This window comes from Egretta garzetta, unplaced genomic scaffold (assembly GCF_000687185.1).
Source record: "Egretta garzetta isolate BGI_Z169 unplaced genomic scaffold, ASM68718v1 scaffold69, whole genome shotgun sequence".
Classification (NCBI taxonomy): Eukaryota; Metazoa; Chordata; class Aves; order Pelecaniformes; family Ardeidae; genus Egretta; species Egretta garzetta.
The window spans coordinates 3,435,812-3,456,682 of record NW_009260790.1 but is presented as its reverse complement, the minus strand read 5'-3'; the positions used below and the strand labels follow the sequence as shown (position 1 = coordinate 3,456,682).

The following is a 20,871-nucleotide window of genomic DNA, read 5'->3' as shown; positions in this document are numbered from 1 at the left end:
GGGCGTTAATATTTGTTAAAAGAAAAAGCTTCTAGAGAAGCAGCTATGCAGCTACAACTGAGGATGCTCAAATTCCTCAGCACTCACCCAGCGGTGTGATGCAGAGATTTCAAACTCCGTGTAAACAGCACAGTTCACAAGTGTAGCGCTACATATTTGTCAAAGACATTGGTTACTCTCGTTCAGATCATATCTGCTTGTCAGGAAGTAGACTTGAACAAACAAATCGATGTGAACCGAACCCACATGAAAAACACCTCCGTGTGTTACAAGCTTATTGCTCTCTTTTGCTTCTAGAAACAGAAAGCGAGAATGAATTTCGTCCTTTGGATGAAAGGATAGATGAGTTTCACCCAAAAGCAACAAGAACTCTCTTCATTGGCAACCTGGAGAAAACAACCACCTACCATGACCTTCGCAACATCTTCCAGCGCTTTGGTGGAATAGTGGTACGTGAACTCTCTGTGCTGTGTAGGGTGTCATTGCCCGTTCATTCTGTACAGACCTGTAAAACGCTAACGAGCAGTGGTAAATTGTAATGTCGATAACTGATAATTCAGTCTTTATATAATAATCTGAGTCATTCATCTTGCTAGAGTATACCTGAAAACTTTTCTTAGCACACGTGTGTTTGTGGGGATAACTTAGCAGTAGAAGCGGTCCTAGGAGCATTTACCAGAAATGCGTCTTCTGCTCAGAGCGTTTGCAGAAAAGCCCAACGAGGTAGTTGGGATGTAAATACGCCTGGTGTTATTTTCATGTTGAATCAGTACAACTGTGTGAAGTCTCAGTTTCCTCTTGATTTCTGAAACAAAAGGTTTCGTTGCTGCATGTGGAAGTAGCCATCAGCTATCCCCGTCTATGCCGTGACGATAGGGCAGAAGAGGCGCAGAGCAGCTGGATTAGTGATGTGGCATGTGTGGGATTTGGGTTTTCAGCTGAGCAGGCACATCTGAATGAGATAGAGCAGCAGTCACCCCCCTGTCCTCGTCTCATGCCACTTTCTGTCGCGTCTTATTGTTGCATTTAAGTAAAATTTTCCAGAAAAGTAAAGTAACTCTCCACGGTCAGTTTAATGAATTGAATCTGGACTTCAGCACTGATAGTTTACATACTCACTGGTAACTGTGGCTGCTTAGGAACATGCTGTCCCTTACTCATTCTACTCTGAAATATTCTTGTAACCGTTGAGGTATCAGTCGCACATGCCAGGAACCCCATACATACTTCCCCTCCAAAAAGAAGGGGAGGCGTGCTTCCATATATGATGTGGACAAATACAAAATTTAAATTTTATGATGTCTGGCAGCTCTTGTGGACTCAGTCTCCGCTGTGTCCTTGACATCAACACTGATTTATTAATTCATCCAGTGTCTGCAGCTCAAACCCTTTTCTAATGTTATGCCAGCAGAGCTGTCCCGATAAAGATGCTTATCAGTAGTAGTGCACTGTCTTGTAAATTGGCTTTTCTGTGAAATAGTGCTGTCCTGTCAACATTATTAATCAGCCAGAATTTGGCAGCAGTGCCACCTTGCACAGTTTCCATGAAAACTTACAAGCTCAGGTGCAAAAGGGAACAGCTTTATAACCTTTCTGATGGGCAGTGAGCAAAGTAATGATATTTTATTTGCCTGTCAGAAGGAATTGCTTGCCTAGGGTGAGTGGTCAAGTATAATTCGCCACGGTTGCAACAGTGCTACTTCACACTCTTGGAAATGCAGTCCTCTATTAGTATTCCACTTAAATCATTAGGCCAGGGCTATAGAAGTCTTAATAGTTGTGTAAATCTCCCTCTTTACTTCTGTTTTCCCAGATAAAGAGCTCTTGGGTGAGACCGTATCAAACTGCTGCCTTGTCCCTAAATTTATTAACCATGAAATTAGTCTGTCCTGGATGTTGGAACATTTGTGCTTAAATTTGTGTGCTGGCGTTGGCATGTAGCTCACAAAGGAAACTTGTGCTATTTAAACAAATAAAATGAAACACTCCACCTTCTATTTTCAGCTCAGAATGAATCATAATATCATGAGTTTGTTCAGAGGCTTTCAATACATTTGCCAGTACTAGCGCTGAGCTTGAATGTTAACCAAATGTCAGCTCCAAGCTTGCTGGGTTTTTAAATTGATTAAAGTCAGCCTTTATTAGGCTTCCGTAGCTTTCTCGTGACTGCGCTTACTCTTGAATGGGCCTGTGGTGGCTTGGGATCAAATACCAGTAGTGATAGCAGTTGAGGATCTTTTTTGCCTTTGCCAAGTCAGTGCCAAGTTGGTTCAAGAGAGGAGTCCAGCATCACTTTCTGTTTCTAGGAACAGGATGGATCATGTTTATTTGGAAAAGAAACCCTGCTTGCCTCTTGGCTCAGAAATGAGGATCGGAGCAAGCTGTTTTCTCTTGAGCCTTTGCGAGTGAAAATTAATCCATGTTTCTTTGATTCTGAGTTGTCTCTTCTTGTATTAACAAATGAAAACTACTGTTTGTTGATCCCATGTTTCTTTGATTCTGAGTTGTCTCTTCTTGACATAGTATTAACAAATGAAAACTACTGTTTGTTGATTGGGTCAGGCTTACTTCTGTGGGGTTGAATTTTAAATATGCATTATGAAGAGCTTGCCCTGCGTCAGTAAGGATTTAGTTTTGCCCTTGAATGCGATACGGCAGAACAGTGAAGTTTTTAACTGTCTACTGTTGTTTAAATCCTCTCTCTGAAGAAAATATTAATTAAAGAGTGCTTGCTGTGCCATGCCCGTCTCTCAAAAAGTCCACTTAGATCTAATCAGTGCTGTTGATTGTCCTTTTCAGCCTGTTGCTGACTGTCGATTGTTTTGTTTTGTTCTATTTTTCCCCAGGATATCGACATTAAGAAAGTGAACGGTGTTCCTCATTTTTTCTGCAGTACTGTGATATTGCAAGCGTGTGTAAAGCAATTAAGAAGATGGATGGAGAATATCTTGGAAATAACCGGCTCAAGGTAAAGAAATCCTCCCGTGGACTGTATCCTTCTCCTTGTTACTTAGGTTTACAGCAGCATAGTTTATGGAAGAAAGATGTTTTTTAACGTGCAGGTCAGATTTGAGTGTGGTGCTTTCAACCACCACCATAATTGGGATTAATCAGCATTTTTGTTGGCTGTCTCACCAAGGAGCCCCAGGATTGAGTAGATTTGGAGGCTGACATTCCCAGGCCTTGAAGGTCCGCGTCTGGCGAGGCCATACTGGTCCTGATGATAAACAGAGGCTGTCAGTCCCCAGAGCTGCCAATCTGTCACTTTTCAGAAGCATTCAAATTGTAGAAGAAACAAATGTTGTCAAATACTGTATTTGTTTAAGCATGCAGAATTATTTTCATTAATTGCTGTTTGATTTTTGTCTTGCTTGCACCTGCGCGAGACACTAATTTTAGAAAATCGGTACAAATGACTATAGCTTTCTTCAAATAACTCTTTAATTAGTCCTTCTCTGTTCAGTTTAACGCTTGTGAACTGTACTGATGGAAGTTTTGCCCTTTTGTATTCAGCTGGGTTTTGGAAAGAGCATGCCTACAAACTGCGTGTGGTTAGATGGTCTTTCTACAAACGTTACGGATCAGTATTTAACTCGACATTTCTGCCGATATGGGCCTGTGGTAAAGGTAGGTGGGAGGCTTTGGCGTGTGGTTTGAAGTTGTTACTGTCTTCCTTTCTTCCCATCCTGTCCTTTCAACCCCGACTGTCCAGGGCTTTATAGCTCAGGTAGAGAAATTCTCTTTGGGGTGTAATTTGGCTGACAGGGCTCTGTAGCTTTGCATCCTGTTGATCCAATAATGTAGAGCAGTCGCTTCTGGTGGTTTTGAAAACAACAAAAAAAAGTATTTTGAATGAGCCGAGATAACGAGTATGGGAAACCATTTGTTGCTCTTGTGCAGTACAGTCTCTCTCCAAGAAAATTTCTTTAGAAGGCTAACACTGGAGGAACAGCAGTCTACTTACGCAGTTACACTCATGCATGCTAATTACATAATTAGACATAACTATATGAATTTTTTTCATCAGACCAAAAAAAAAAAAAAAAGGCTTTTTAAAAGCAGTTAGGATAGTCATGCTGACAAACACATGTGAAAGAAGAGAGGAAGTCAATGATTGTGCAGTGTACCCGTATCACACAACTGGGAGCACGTTACCTGCCCCACTGTGGGTCGGTGCTAGAGATTTATGCACATGCTTAAACTTAAGTGTGTGAATTGTCCCGTGAATTTCTGTTGGACATTGATGTGCTTAAAGTTAAGCAACATGTGTAAATCTTCGCAGGATCAGGGTCTTGCCTCCTTAAAGGATTTTTGTGGGTTTGTGTTGCAGCTTTGACATTCTTTATTGTAGCTGCTGTTGCTTGAATAATAAGTTTATGTTGCTAAAGGAAGCTAATATTTGGAAATTGGGCATTTAGCAACTGACGAGTGGTACTGCAGACTGTGATAACAAAAAAACTGTTTCCATTTTGGGATTAAATGTTCCCTTTACCTTTTTTCCCCCCTAAAACACATTGGAAATTTTTCAAACAACTAAAAGTAAACAAAGAGAAACTACAAAACTCAGTCACCAAAGAAAAAAAAAATTAAAAGTAAAATACAGAAAAACAAAATAAAGGCATAATATACCTCAAGCCACAATATCCACAATTCAAAGCAGTCCCGTGTCCTTTTATTGTCTCTTCATTACAATATGCCTCATCAGAAAAGCCTGGAAATTTACCTTGCTAAAAATTATTTTCTTACTGGTATCCTCATGACTTAGGATTTTGTTGGGACTGACATTAAGTCCTGTGGATGAGGCTCTTATTTGGTTTTTGTTTTGTTTTTTTGTTTTTTACAGGTGGTGTTTGACCGCTTAAAAGGCATGGCCCTGGTTCTCTACAATGAGATTGAATATGCACAAGCAGCTGTAAAAGAGACCAAGGGGAGGAAAATCGGTGGGAATAAAATTAAGGTGTGCAGAATGACCTCCAAAACAAAACAAAACAAAAAAAAAAAAAAGAGGAACAAATTGTATTTAGGCCTGACCCCTTAAATGCTGGCATTTGCAGACTGCCAGTCAAAAGGAATACTTAGTGGGACATACATGTCCCAGACATCAAAGGCTGAAACTAATTTTTTTATACTCGGCTTATCAAGATGTTAGGGTATCTTTAACCGTTACTTACAAAGCCTTTTCCAGTATTCTGCCGTTTGTTTCACTGAACTTGTCTTTCTAAGCTCCTGAGTGTTGGTGTCCGTGTTACTACCTCATTTACCCAAATCCACGGCAACCTTTTGTCCGTTTTCATGTTAGAAAAGTGAAATCTGAGGGGGTGAGTTCCTCCGGGATAACATATCACTGCATTTTGGCTGCTCCATGCTGATGTCCAGGCTCTTGGCCTGGCCGAGGTGATCTGCGATGGCTTGCGGGCCGTAGTCGTGGGGTATGGCAACCCAAGCACGCAGTCTGCTCTTGCAATGACAGTTCCTTCCTTGTAATAGATTTTTAAAAATAATAATTAAAAACGCTACTTAAAAAAATAGATAGGAGGTACTTTTTCCTGGAGCACCACTTAACATTTACAGGGATGTCTTGGATCTGGGTGAATGTGGTAATACCTGTTACGACTGTCCCATCAGTTCCACTAATTGGGGACGTGAGGTGTCAGCCAACCCTCTGAATTATCTTCCTCCTCCTCCTCCTTTCTTCTCTCCTAAAGAGTGGGTAATGATTTCAAGCATGATCTCATCTGGTGTATTAACCTAGCAGCTTCACACCCATTGGGGTTAGGGGTTGGATATACTGTAGTTTCTAAGCGTGGTGGTTGAATATAAGTAGCCTTTATATGCAATAAAATGTGTGCTCATTTAAAAGGTTCATATCTCGTGTTTGGGGGTCTTGCTACTTAGCGACTTCAGAATAAGCAACACCCTTAATGCCTGTATGTCTGTGCCTAGGCTGATTTAAAAAAAAAAAAGGGGGGGGAACTAGAATGTTAAAAATACTGCATTATGTGGCATAGATGTAGTTAAATCCATTCTAATCTTTAATTTTTTGCATCGGCTATGCCATTAGCTTCTTAATATTTTATCACCCTTGGCTAGAAAACATCAACTCTTTGAGTAGCTAGAACAGGGAGCTGCAATTCAGGAGGCTCGGTTCCTTTCCTGTCCCTGCTGTTGCCTTGCTGGGCAAATAACGTGGAGTCTGAAATAGATTAGTAATACTGACCTGCTGCAGCACTGCGTTGGGATGAAAGGGACTTTGGAACTGTAATTGGAGTTGTCGTATTAAAAACGTCAATACCATGATAATAATGTGTATTTTTCCTGCTGGTTTACTGAACAGAAGCCTCTGGTGTGGCAGCTACAACGACCTAACCCAGTAAGGGGGTAGTTATATAGCTCCACGCAGCTGCACTGAGTTAAGAGAGAAAGGTCTTTATTCCCGGGGATGCGTAGGGCCAGTACTGAGAAGCATCTGACTTTTTTTTTTGAAATATTACCATCCCTGTTTTCAGTTCTGCTCCCATCTTCAGACTCTGCAGTGAAATGTTGTCAAAATGGGTGTTTATCTCACTGAACGCGATGTGCCCTTTATTTTTCAGGTGGACTTTGCAAATCGAGAAAGTCAATTGGCATTTTATCATTCCATGGAGAAAACGGGTCAAGATATCAGAGATTTTTATGAAATGCTGGCGGAAAGAAGGTATGTGCCAATATATTACAGTCTTTTACTTTTCCAGCATCATCTTCAGTGCAATTAAACTTTCTTCAGGCCATAATTATTAAACAAACAGTTAGTTTAGTTCCTCTCAACTTTATCCTTCTCTTAAAGTTTTACTAACAACACTTTAGCATATTTTTATTGTCTTTAGCCTTTTCAATATTTTTTTTTTAAACAAATGTAAGTGGTCAGACTTAAACCATGCAGATCAAAGCAGACAGGATATCACACATCTGAATTGTAGTTGGTTACTGAAATTTATACTTAGGTGGAAGTTTCGACTGTCTGCGTGCTGTATATATTTAGTATCCAGTTACTGTGATGGGTCACCAGGACACAGTTGTGAGTCATTCATCATTTCTTAGGAATGCAAAGAGTAGCTTATCTGTAACGCCTTCCCATACTCTCAAGAGAAATGTATATTTTATCAGGTGTATGTATAGTCTGATAAACTACTGCTGCTCATCTGCTGAGCAGACAGGAGAATTTGGTCTTCACCTGCCCCTTTTCAACGGCTTAATTTGTTAAGTTGATTGATAAAAAATAGAATACATATGAGCCTGCAAATATTTTTTTTTTTTTTTTTTTTTTTGGCTATTTGACATGAAAAATATGTTTCTGTGTTGATGTCCTTCTGCAGCATCTGTCATGATGGTGTCTGGCTGTTTCGCATGTGCTGCAAGGGCTTGTGCTCCCCCTGCACAGCCACGTAACCTCTGCAGAGCCTGGCTTAGAGCAGCCTGGCACAGAAGCACTTTGCATTTTGTGCCTTTTTTTTTTTTTTTCTCTCCAGTGACTGAATAAACATCCGTGTTTTTATTACTAATGACTACGCTGAAGGCTGAAAAGGGAAGCATTTTCTTTTTGCGTGGGTGCATTTTTATTACCTTCCGAGGCTGGCTTAATTGTTAGGGTTCTGGTTTACCTATGAATAAGCCCAGCATGACACTGATTGTACCTGTGAGCTAGATAAATTCAATGGTTTTTTTCAGCAAAATAGATTGGTCTAACATATATGCAAAATTGCTAGATTTAAAAGCGAGAAGGGTTTAGAAATTAGCAATCAGGATTTGCATAACGGAAATAAATGTGTGCGTTCCCCAGTCCCTGCCAGATGTTGTGATGTGCTAGCAAGCAGTCAGTAATAATTTCCTCTGAACTCCACTAAATTCAGAAAGGAGAAGTGCATTATTGGATGTCTTCTAACGCATGGGAGTCAGCTGGGCTTGTTTTCACTGTGAAATAATCCTGAGTAGAACACTGATTTCTGGAACAATGTGATGCTTGGGTACACATTAGTCTTATTTTTCCTCTTCTGTCATTATTCTCACACAATCGTTATGAGATACTTAGGAATAATGAATCACAGAGTGACTGAGCGAGCTCTGCAGTGAGTCTTGTAATTCTGCATCTTCTTGTCCTTCTCCCAGCTCCTCCTGGCAGCTCACGGTCCCTTGCAGTGATGCTAAGGTCTGCACTAGCCAGGTTCTCTTAGGTTGCAGTTGTAGCCAGTCTGAATAGGACCCAAAGGAAAAAAAAAAACCCCACAAAAAAACCCCTGAAAAACCCATGATGAATTTAACTTCACAGCCGCCTTTCACAATGTCCCACTTTACTTGCAGCCTGAGGTTTTTGTCTTCCCTGTTTTGTTTCTTTGTGTTCCTTTTTCAATTTTGTATGTTTCTTAAAACGTGGAAGCTGTCCGATTTTGACATAAAACATAAACTGTGAAGCCAAATAAACGTATGTGAAATAGGGTTTGCAAACCACTCTGTAATGATGGAGAATTGGAGCACCAGCTCTATGCCACCCTTCTGCCAAAGAGCCATGTTCAGTGTTACAAATGGCTTACTTTTGCTGTTTGGAGGTATTGAGATAACAACACTAATTGCTTGACTGACTCTGCTGAATGCTTCCCCTGAATTCACCTGAACTCATAAACAAACTGATTTTTTTTTTTTTTTTTTTTGTTAACTTGGTCTGTAAATAGGCAACGTCAGCATGTCACATGCAGCGAAAGAGCTAATTTTGGAATTAAATGACCACTTACAAGGTTTAGCATTTTTAAAGAAATCTTACTACCACTTTTCTGCTTAGTAATGGAGAGGTTCCAGCCTTGAGTTTTGACTTGACTCATGTTTTCAGAGGTAGATTTCAGGTTCTTGCTGTGGGGTGGTCTTCACCATGGCAGGCTGCACATGGGTGCACAAGTGCAGTGTAGGTTTTACCTCAAATTTAATTGCAGTACTCAAATTTGGCAAAAATGAAGCGGTGAGGGTGGTGAAAAGATAGAGCAGAGCTGTGGCAGAGCTGTCACGGAATGGCCGATTAACTGCATATGGTATTTGATAAGCTAACAAAGCATTTAATCCACTGCGCACCGATTCATTGTTGTTAAGCCTCTGTATGCAGCTGTGTACAGTTGCCTTGATGCACATATAAAGAAATTATCATAAAATGATTCCCCGACATAGCAAAGAACGTAGTGCAGTACGTTGGTTGAGAAGGAAAGCTAAGATGTTTATTCTTATATTTAGCAGAGATGAAAGAAGAGGATCTTATGAATATGCCCCTGATCGTACTTACTATGAGACTGTTCGGACTCCAGGGACGTATCCTGAAGATCCTCGGCGAGAATACCCAGCTCGAGGCAGAGAATTTTACGCAGAGTGGGATCCCTACCAAGGAGACTACTATGACCCACGATACTACGATGATCCACGCGAGTACAGGGATTACAGGGGCGATCCGTATGAGCAAGACATAAGGGAGTACAGTTACAGGCAACGGGAGAGAGAGAGGGAAAGGGAACGGTTTGAATCTGATCGGGACAGAGACCATGAACGGAGACCGATTGAACGGAGCCAGAGTCCAACGCACTCCAGGCGTCCACAGAGCCCTGGAGCGTCTCCCTCACAATCAGAAAGGCTGCAGAGCGATTCGGAGAGGAGGATTTACAGCAGGTCATCGGATCGCAGTGGCAGCTGCAGCTCTCTGTCTCCTCCACGATACGACAAGCTCGACAAAGCTCGTGTGGAACGTTACGCAAAAACCGAAAAAACAGAGAAAGAGCGTGCTTTTGACCAGGAGAGGGTCGACAAGGAGAAACGCTTGGTGAGAAAGGAAAAGCCAGAGAAATTAGAAAAGGAGAAAACTGATAAGCAAAAACGAAAAGCAAAAATCCATTCGCCCAGCTCTCAGTCTTCCGAAACGGATCAAGAGAATGAGAGAGAGCCCAGCCCTGAAAAATTGAAGGGCAATAGCAAACAAAGTAAAGAGAGAGGTGACAAAGAAGGGACAGCTAAAAACCGCCTGGATCTAATGCCCTGCGTCGTGTTGACACGAGTAAAAGAAAAGGAAGGGAAAGTTATTGATCAGCCTGCTTTGGAAAAACTGAGAACAAAGCTTGATAATGACACTATGAAATCCCCGCTTCTTGAACAAAAAACACAGACATCTCAAGCTGAGCAAACCAAGTCCGATCAGTCTAAACTGGAACCTGTCAGAACCAAGGTACAAAAAGAGAAAGCCCTTGCCAGTCACGTAGAAGTGGTGGATAAGGAGGGAAAACTGAAGCCCAAAAAGCACTTGAAGACCGAGCAAACTTCTGAGGGGGCCAACACGGTAGATTTAGACAAGTTGGAGGCTCGTAAAAGACGTTTTGCTGATGCAAATCTGAAGCCTGACAGGCAAAAACCGGAGGTAAAAAGGAGCAGCCAAGATGAGGAAGATGCACGCATGGTTTCGAAAAAGCAGGTTGAACCAACGGCTTCGTCTAGAGAAGCGACAGTGTTAAGGGAAGGAGAATTGGAGAGAAAACCCCTGAGGAAGGAGATGCTTAAAAGGGAATCTAAAAAACTCAAACTGGAAAGACTTATTCCTGTTACTAGTCCCAAAGAAATTCAGGAGACTCTTAATGTTGGTGGGATTGGCATGCGTCCCACCCTAGATCTGCAGGCGAGACTAATGGAGGCAGCCGATGAACCAGTGGAAGTTCAGGAACTCTCTTCTAAAAAATTGAATCCAGTAAAACCCCAGCATAAACAGGTACAGCTACTAGATGACCAAGGAACAGAGAGAGAGGATGCAAGGAAGAATTACTCAGGTCTTCCTGAAGACACGCATGACCATAAACTTGGCCAAGAGAAACCTCAGTCAACTGATACAGAGGAGAAGATTGGCATTGACATCGACCACACGCAGAGCTACAGGAAACAAATGGAGCAAAGTCGCAGGTTAAAACAGCAGCTGGAAATGGAGATAGCAAAGTCTGAGAAGTTCGGCAGTCCAAAGAAAGATGTGGATGAATATGAAAGACGGAGCTTGGTCCACGAGGTGGGAAAACCTCCTCAAGACGTCACTGATGACTCTCCACCAAGTAAAAGGAAAAAGACTGACCAGTTTGACTTCGAAATTAGCACTAAAAGAGAAAGAAACTACAGAAGTTCTCGTCAGGTGAGTGAGGACTCCGAAAGGACGTCCTGCTCCCCTAGTATCAGACACTTCCCTTTTCATGAAGATGATGACACGCTTGATTCTCCACGGTTAATGCCATTAAAGGAAACCAAAGAGTCACCTAAAATAGAAGAAAAAGGTCTTTCGTACTCCAGCATGACTGTGAGGGAGGACTCGCTGAAATTCAATCCTTATGATTCCAGCAGAAGGGAGCAGATGGCAGAAATGGCTAAAATAAAACTATCTGTGCTGAGCTCGGAAGATGACTCGAGTAGGTGGGAAACACAAGTGAAGCAGGAGCCCGGGAGAGTTGATATCAGCTTTCCAAGCAGCATTGTCAAAAGAGACAGCATACGCAAGCGGTCTGTCCGAGACCTGGAACCCGGGGAGGTACCTTCAGATTCGGATGATGACAGTGAAAATAAGCCCCATTCCCCGAAAGCCTCGTCCTTGTTAGAGAGTTCCAGGTTGTCTTTTTTATTAAGGGACAGAGAAGAGAAGTTACGTGAAAGAGAGGAAAGACTGTCAAGTTCCTTAGAAAGAAACAAATTTTACTCTTTCGCCTTGGACAAGACAATCACACCAGACACAAAGGCCTTGCTTGAAAGAGCTAAATCCCTCTCTTCATCCAGAGAAGAAAACTGGTCCTTTCTAGATTGGGATTCAAGATTTGCTAGTTTTAGAAACAATAAAGACAAAGAGAAGGTTGACTCGGCTCCGAGACCTATTCCATCTTGGTATATGAAAAAGAAAAAAATCAGGACTGATTCAGAAGGTGGAAAACTGGATGATAAGAAAGAAGATCATAAAGAGGAGGAACAAGAGAGACAGGAACTGTTCGCTTCTCGGTTTTTGCATAGTTCAATCTTTGAACAGGACTCCAAACGCCTGCAGCATTTAGAGAGAAAAGACGATGATCTCGACTTCATTTCAGGTAGATTGTACGGGAGACAGTCTTCCTCTGATGGGACTAACAGCGCGGCCGATTTGGTGCAAGAACCGGTGGTTCTCTTCCACAGTAGATTTATTGAACTAACGCGAATGCAGCAGAAAGAAAAGGAGAAAGATCAGAAACCAAAAGAAGTGGAAAAACAGGAAGATAAAGAAAACCGGCCGAAAACACCAGAAACGGTTCCTGATAGTAAAGAACCAGAACATAAAACTTCCTCAGTGGTTGGTCCCTCCTCAGTTGCTGTCCTACCACAGGAACCAGCACCCGTTGCTTCTGAGAAGGTAGCAAACGAAAAGGTAGCGGTGGAAACAGCTTCTGTAAAAGAAGAAAAACCATCTGAACCTGCTTCTACAGCAGAGGAACAAAAATCCTTTCCTGAACTTGCTGCTCCTGTCAAAACTGAACCACCTGAGCAAACCGAACCCCCACCGGTCATAGAAGCTAGTAAAGAAGTTGTTGCTACAACCCTGGCACCGGAGGAAGACGCTGTCACAACAGAGCATCCTTCATACTTGGATACCAAGCCTCCTACTCCTGGAGCTTCGTTAGACATTAGTGTAGATCCAGAACCTGAAGCTGCCCCGTCGATTCCACCTCCGCCCAAACTAGTTCAGAAGCCCGATGAGGCTGCTTAATCTAAAGAAGAGAATCCTCCGCCTTCTGCCAACGCTGATGCTAGTGCGAGTCAAAAGGTGGAGGCAGCTGCTGAGGTCCTGCCGCCCGTTTCTGACAATGATATGGAAGTCGAACCTCCGGTTGTTGTAAAAGATAAAAAGTCCTACAAGAGTAAACGCTCCAAGACTCCTGTGCAGTCGGCTGCAGCTAATGTCACGGAAAAGCCCGTCACGAGGAAGAGCGAAAGAATTGACCGTGAAAAACTCAAAAGGTCAAGCTCTCCTCGTGGGGAGACACAGAAGCTTTCTGAATTGAAAGTGGAGGCGGAGAAGGTTTCAAGGAATGCTGCTAAATCCCCTAGTTCTGCTGCAGAGCCGGAAAACGTGGAGCCGAGCTTGCCAATAGGCCGGACTAGACGCAGAAATGTAAGGTCAGTCTACGCTACCACAGGGGACAATGAAGGCCCATCTCCGGTGAAGGACTCCGTGGAGGTCACTAGATCCACCAGGAAGAGAGGGGAAAAGGAACCACAGGAAACGGTGACAACTGTTCCTACGACTCCGAGGAGGGGAAGACCTCCAAAAACCCGCCGTAAGCCGGAGGAGGACATCTCTCCAATAAAGACAGAACCGGTACAGCAAGAGGCGGAGGAGACTGACACTAAAGATGCTGTGGAAGCTCCTAAGCCTGCAGAAGGTTGGAGGTCTCCTAGATCCCAGAAGCTAACACACAGTCACTCATCAGCTGTTACCAGCCAACAGGGGAAGAAAGGGAAAAATGAACCAAAAGCTGATGCCTCGGCTGAATCTGAAGATGCTGCTGAAAGAAGCAGTCAGGAATCGAGCATCAGTGACAACGGCAATAAAGCAAAAGCCACTGAGAAAGAGCTGGCAGTGAGCGAGCAGAAACGTGATAGGAAAGAACTGGATGTGGAGAAAAACCAGCTAGAAATCCCCACCGCTGAGATCATTGAGAAGAAGCCGGTGCCAGAAAAGGTTACGAAATCCAAAAGGGGAAGGTACAAAAATACCAAAACTGTCGTAGATAAAGCATCCGTGTGTCTCAAAAATGTAGAAATACGCCTCAACGTAGATGAAGTCAAGGGTGCCTTGCGGCCGACTGAGGAGGAGACGGAGCCGGTGGCGGTGTCGCCATCCAAAATGAAGAGCCCCACAAAAGAGGACATCTTGCCACCCCATTTTGCCAAGAATGAGGTAGAAGATTCATTCCCAGAAACTGAAAAAGAGGTGATGCGGGAACCAAAGCAGTCCCCTGAAGCTGCCCAGTTAGCAAAACAGATTGAACTCGAGCAGGCTGTGGAGAATATTGCAAAACTCACTGAAACTCCTCCGTCGATTGCTGCCTACAAAGAGCCAACGGCAGATGTGCCTGAAGTTCGTCAGGAGGAGGAAGGAGATAAACCCGCACATCAGGCTAGTGAAACGGAGCTGGCAGCGGCCATTGGCTCCATCATCAATGATATTTCTGGGGAGACGGAAAGCTTTCCTGCACCCCCAACATACCCTGCTGAATCAGAAGCTGAAATCCCTGCAGAGCCCTTGGTGTTACCCTCGCCTCGGGAGGAGATGGAGCCCGAGACTGATCAGGCAGTGAATAATATCCTTGAAACTGAGGCTGCCATCGAGCCCACGGTGCACCCGGTTCCCAGCTCTGCCCCATCGGTGGTGGAGACGGAGAGCAAGGAGGCCGAAGTCAGCTTCAGCGAATCTTCCAACTCTGCGCAGGAGGCCGAGACCTTGCAGGAGGCTGAAGTTGCTCGGAAGGAAAAGGGCCGTCAGAAAACCACACGGCAAAGGCGCAAAAGGAGCACAAGCAGAAAGGGCGACACTGCTGAAGTCAACGCCTTTGAGCCAGAGAGGGTGCAGAGCAAGTCACCTCCCGCCAATGAAGTAAAGACAAAACCCGAAGAAGCCTTGAAGGAGGAAAAGCAAATTAAAACTGCAGCTCAGGTGTCCGTGGAGCCAAGCAGTTCTGATGTCAGCAAGGCTGTAGTCACTGACATCGTGGCTGTGCACGAAACTGTCGTTGAGAGCAGCACCTCTCCGAAAGCGCCCGCTCCAGCTCCCCTGGACCTGGCTGCCCCACCAGTTCCCCTCGACGAGGGGAGTCAGAGTGGGTTCAAGATACGGTCGCCCATGGAGAACACGCCCATCACGCCACCGAGCGCCCCAAATGCTGCCCTTCCTGCTGTCCCTCCAGCAGCCACCAAGCTGCCCACCCCGGTGCCTGCCACAATCGTTCCCCTTCACTCTGGTGCTGCCAAGGTGCCGGAGTGGATGGTAAGGCACGAGGAGCCCCGTGCCCGTTCCACGCCCCCTCCCGCTCTCCCACCGGACACGAAGGCGTCAGATATCGATACAAACTCCAGTACTTTGAGGAAGATACTCATGGAGCCCAAGTACGTCTCGGCGACGAGCATAACCTCCACGCATGTAACGACGACGCACGCCGAGCCAGTGAGTGCGCCTCATTTGGAGGAGGCACCCCTCCACCCCGCAGTAGAGGCCATAAAACCGGTTTCAGAGGAGAAGCCGGCAGTTCCCGTCACCAATGCCTTGGACCCACCGGTGGCTGAAGCACCGGTGTTCAGCGAGAAAGAAAAGATAAGTACTGTGATTGCTCCCAAAGCCACTTCTGTTATAAGCAGGATGCCCCACAGCGTGGATCTGGAGGAGGCTCCAAGGATCACCTTGGTGAAGCAAGCTCCCCAAACCCAGACGTGTCTTGTCAATGCCCCCTCGCCGAAATTTAAGCAGAGGTCAAGCACAAACGATAACAGTAGGTTTCATCCAGGATCGATGTCTATTATTGAGGAGAGGCCTGTAGAGACTGGGTCCAGTCCGGGGCTGCGGGTGAACACCTCAGAAGGTGTAGTGCTTCTGAGTTACTCTGGGCAGAAGACAGAAGGCCCTCAGCGAATTAGTGCCAAGATCAGCCAGATTCCCCCAGCCAGTGCTGTTGACATAGAGTTTCAGCAGTCTGTGTCCAAGTCTCAGATTAAACAGGAACCTATCACGCCATCTCAGCCGACGCCGAAAGGCTCCCAAACCTCGGCGGGCTACGGGACTGTTTCCACCCATTCTTCTTTGGTACTAGGAACACAAGCTTACAATACGTCGCCTGTCATCTCCTCCATTAAACAAGAGCGTGCTGTGCTGGAGAAGCCTGACTCATCCCACCTTTCTGTCCAGACTTCAGCATCTCAGCCTGGTAAAGTCCTCACACAGACTGTAAACACTCCACCCGTACTCGTCCCCAACCAGATGGTTGTGAACAAAAAACTGTCTGATCCAGCTGCTCTGAAAGTGGAGACCAAGACCCTGCAACCCTCCAACTTGAGTCCTGGAGTTAGTCCTCACCACCCTTCCCTCTCTGGGAAAATGCATTCAGAAGCAAACCACGTCAGCTCAGGACCCAGCACCCCAACTGACCGGGCTATTTCCCACCTGGGGGTCACGAAACAGGAGCCACACTCTCCACGTACTAGCGGGCACTCGCCGTCGCCGTTCCCTCGGGCTTGTCATCCTGGCAGTACCTCGTCTCCGGCTTTATCGAGCAGTACCCCGGTCATGCTGGCGCCGGGAATTCCCGTTCCTCAGTACATATCCAGCATGCACCCCGAGCAATCTGTTATCATGCCCCCTCACAGCGTAACACAGACTGTGTCCCTGGGCCATCTGTCCCAAGGCGAGGTGAGAATGAACACCCCTCCTCTCTCCGGCATCCCTTACGGCATCCGCCCGGAAGCGCTCCACTCCCCCAGAGCTGCTCTGCAACCCCAGATAGAGATCAAACCTCAGCGATCCAGCACGCCCCAGCCAGCTCCGATACGGGACATAGTCATGCCTCCTCTGTCTTCTCAGCATGCCCCTGAGGAGGAGATGCACTACCACCACACCACGGTGTGCAGGGGACCAGCCCCTGTTCAGTCTGACGTGCTGGTGATGCAGCCGGATTACCGCATGCACCCCACGAGCATCAGGCTCGACCAGTACAATGTCCCCCGGGACGTGCGGATGATCATGCACCCGCACATGGCTGCCGTGGGTGAGCACCACTCGGAAACAAGACAATCCCGAACGCCTGAAGGGGCTGTGAAAACTCCCCCCGTCAGTAAGACCCCGCAGCCCGGAAAAGAGACGCCAAAATCCTCCGAAGGCAAGATGGCACACTCTCCTCACAGCGAACCCCGGCTCCTCAGCGTCCCCTCCAGCAGCCAGCTGCCTGGACTGCCTTTGACGCAGCCGGTGGTGGTACCGCACGGGGTCCAGATCATGCACCCTGCGGGGAGCTCCTTTCACGATTATCGGTCTGTGTACGGCGACATGAGGAATTACCATACAGCGGCACAGCTCGGGCATCCTCAGTTCCCGGGTGCCTCACCGATTGGGTTGCCTTCCCGGAGCATGACCCCATCTCAGGTGAGAATGAAACCCCTTTCTTTCTCCTTCTACCTGAAATCTGGAGTTCTTTGAGCTAATTACAGCTGTAGCGTGGCTCTGCGTGGCCTCAGGAGCTGAGTTTAGCTCTCTGTGGTGAGTCTCCAAGCCCTACTTAAGTTCATAGCACGAGAGGAGCTGGTTTTGTTTGGGAAGTGGGGTTTGAACACTGCTTAGAAGCTGAAAAACCCCATTTTCTTAACTACCCTAGGATTCCAACCAGCAGTTGTGAAGCCACCTACGGGTTTCTAGACATAGAGGTGCTGGGGGGAGAATTGTCAGCATCAAGGCAGTGTGTGGCTCAGACGTCCTTGGATGGATGGCACAGCTAAGGGTGGGCTTGGGGCAGGGTTCAGGAAGGGACGCATTTCGGCTCTCGGGTGTGAGAGGCTGCTGGGGTGGCTTTGGAAGGGGAGGCTGGTCCAGGGCTGGTTTGGTGGTGTGGGGATGCACTCGTGTTTCTCCACCGGCAATCTGGTGCTGTCCTGGCAGCATTCTCGTTGAATTAACAAGTTCTGATATGCCCATGGCCTAAAATCTTTCTTTTTTTTCCCATGCTGCCTTGCTTCCCAGGGTCTGCCGGAGGGTGAACACTCGCATCCCAGCCAGCCAGTACGCAGCAAGACTCCTCAGATCACCCAGGATCCCAAGGGCCCGCCAGCAGCAGGACCCGAACAGAGTCACCACCCCACTGTAAATAGGCATGCGGCACCGATAGACCCTCACGTCCACCTTCAGAGGTCACAAGCAGACACGGGCCAGACCTCCTACCCTTCGCCCGTTGCCATTTCGATGAAACAGGAGCTTCCTTCACCGCACCAACCTCAGGCGGTTCCCAAGCAATCCATGTTTATCCCAACGACGTCGGGTCCCGGGGCCCCACCGGGGCTGCCCCTCAATCGCCCTGAGCCCCAGTCTGCTCTCAAACAAGAGCCGTCTCCTCACCCCGTTTCACAGAGACCTGTGGATATGGTTCAGCTTCTGACGGTAAGTGTCCCTCGTGCTCTCCTCGTTCAGGGAAAAATAATCAGGTTCTTGCACAGCTCATCTCACATCCAGCACCAAAATCTCTTGCATCAAACGCTTCAGATGCGGAGGAAGGCGATCAATCGTCTGCTTTCCAGGCTCTTTCTGTCCCCAGTGAATTTTAGCTGTGTTCACATTTACGTGGCATTTTCTAGTGCCGTTAATGCAGAGCAGCCCCTGTTCCTCTCATTAGTTTCAAACAGCCTGCAGGCTCGGGCAGGCAGTGCTGCATCGTTTTTACAGTCAGCTGTTTCTTGGGAAGGTTTTCCTCATGGGCAGGAAATAGTGATGGTGTATTTAATTTAAAGAAAAAGGAAAAAAAAAACCACTCTCCCAAAGCCTAGAGACTGAGGAGGAGGGGGAGTGAGGAGCAGGCACTGACAAGGAACCCAGAGTTGCGTTCAGTGCCGAGTATTTCCCATATAACCTTGAGCAGCTCTCCCGCTGCTTCTGTTTCTCAATTCTCCCGTTTGTAAAAGAGAAAATAGCGTTTGGTAACAGCCCCGCTCTGCCTCACGCTGTGTGGGAGGCTGAAAGATTGGGAAGTTGCTCGGATGTTGTGATGAAGGCAGCCACCCAGGCATCTTAGCCAGCTGGAAGAAAAAGGACCGAATTACTGATTAAGCGGGACCTAACCCAGGCCCAGACCAGCGTGTGCGGGGGGTGATGGAATGTCACATCTGTACCAAGCCCTTAAAGCAAAGCGGTGGTGTCTTAATGGCCCGTGAAAGTCGCAGAGGCAAACAAGCAGCTCAGATGGGATTTAAGACCCACCCCCCTCCTTCATTTGCGTTTAATATTTCTTCTCCCTCTCTTCCCAGAAATACCCCATTGTCTGGCAGGGCCTTTTGGCTCTAAAAAACGACACGGCTGCCGTTCAGCTCCACTTTGTCTCCGGTAATAACGTCTTGGCGCACCGGTCCCTGCCAGCGCCGGAGGGAGGACCGCCGCTGAGAATTGCTCAGCGCATGCGACTGGAGGCTTCGCAGCTGGAGGGCGTCGCACGCAGGATGATGGTGAGGGGTAGGGACGGGTGTTTGGGAAGCGTTAATGTCCACATGCTGAAAGCTGGGCCCTTTTACCAGCTGTGTAACAAAACCCCACCGCTTCTCCCACAAACTTCCACTCTCGTTGCTTGCGTTGCGTTATTTTGGGATTCTGGTAATAGCTGTGTGATTCCTTCATCCCGAAGAGTGTGAAATACAGACTGCAGGTCGTGAGCAGTAGGTGTTACTCTGCATTCGTAGCAAAAGGGAATGGCGGAGTTGGGAAACCTTTAAAGTCACTCATTCCTCGGCCCTGGAAGAAATTCCTGCTCGCTCTGACACATCTGAGCAAGGCGGAAAATGGAATTCAGGTGGCCGTGGACATCCGTAGTTTTCAGTCCTTTTCACCGCCTCAGCTGGCCGAGCTTTCAGGTCTTGTCACTTGGAAAGAGTTCAAAGAGAGGATTCTCCACTGCAGATAACGAACACGTGTCAGGAACGGGCCTGTTCCCAGCAAACGTTTGACTTAATTACTGTATTTTCTGTGTTTTTTTCCCAGGTGGAGAGTGATTACTGCCTACTACTGGCCTTGCCTTGTGGCCGAGACCAGGAAGACGTCGTGAATCAGACTGAGTCGCTGAAGGCTGCGTTCATCAGCTACCTGCAGGCCAAGCAAGCTGCAGGAATCATCAATGTTCCCAACCCCGGCTCGAATCAGGTATTGGCCATAGATAAACTGAATTGATGGATGATGGCACCAACAGCCATGCATCCCAGGTCTTTGCAAAGATTGTGGCTGAGGTGCCTGTTTTTATCGCTAAAATAAACCTCCCGGGTTTACCCCGCTGGCTTGTTACATTGCATACCAAACCACACCAATGTAATTGATGAACTGCAAAGCCAAAATAAAAAAACCGCAAACGTATGTTCAGTTTGTATGCAGCCCTCCGGCTGAAAACAAACCAGGCCCGTTCTATAGAATTACGGAATCATTTGGGTTGGAAAAGCCCTTTAAGATCACCAAGCCCAACCATTCCCCTAACCCTGCCATCCCTCCACTAAACCCTGGCCCTAAGCACCTTGTCTGCCCGGGTTTTAAATACCCCCGGGGTGGGGACTTGACCCCTTCCCTGGGCAGCCCCTTCCAGTGCCTGACAGCCCTTTTGGGGAAGGAGTTTTTCCCAGTGCCCAACCCAAACCTGCCCTGGGGCAACTTGAGGCTGCTTCCCCTCGCCCGACACCCCCCTCCCAGCTCCCCCCTCCTGTCAGGCAGTTGTAGGGAGCGATGAGGGCTCCCCTCAGCCTCCTCTTCTCCAGGCTGAAGGGGCCCAACCCTGACCCCAGCATTCGAGGGGCGGCCTCACCAGTGCCCAGGACAGGGGCATGGTCACTGCCCTGCTCCTGCTGGCCACACCATTCCTGATACAAGCCAGGATGCTGTTGGCCCTCTTGGCCACCTGGGCACACTGTTTTCCAACTCTTTTTCTGTGTTGGAAGCAGAGTCCTCATTTTCTCCCTCATACCCTGATTTATCCAGGACACCTGGAGTTTTCTTGTTCTTTGCCACATAAAGACAGAATGTTTGGGTTTGGCGATGTGGAGCATTTATTCCAGATCCACTCAAATTTCATCTGTCTCCTGGGTTGTAAAGAGCTAGGACTCAGT

General features: G+C 46.7%; 1 protein-coding gene across 1 annotated transcript in view; it reads left to right on the top strand.

Annotated features, from left to right (window-relative positions):
- The window catches only part of SPEN (spen family transcriptional repressor), a 66,891-nt gene that overhangs the window by 45,534 nt on the left and 486 nt on the right, over positions 1-20,871 (top strand). The window contains 10 exon segments of the mRNA XM_035901876.1: positions 298-449; positions 2,847-2,880; positions 2,883-2,968; positions 3,514-3,627; positions 4,844-4,957; positions 6,594-6,694; positions 9,250-17,176; positions 17,768-18,181; positions 19,042-19,236; positions 19,766-19,924. Of these exon segments, the coding sequence (XP_035757769.1) occupies positions 298-449; positions 2,847-2,880; positions 2,883-2,968; positions 3,514-3,627; positions 4,844-4,957; positions 6,594-6,694; positions 9,250-17,176; positions 17,768-18,181; positions 19,042-19,236; positions 19,766-19,924 (9,296 nt within the window).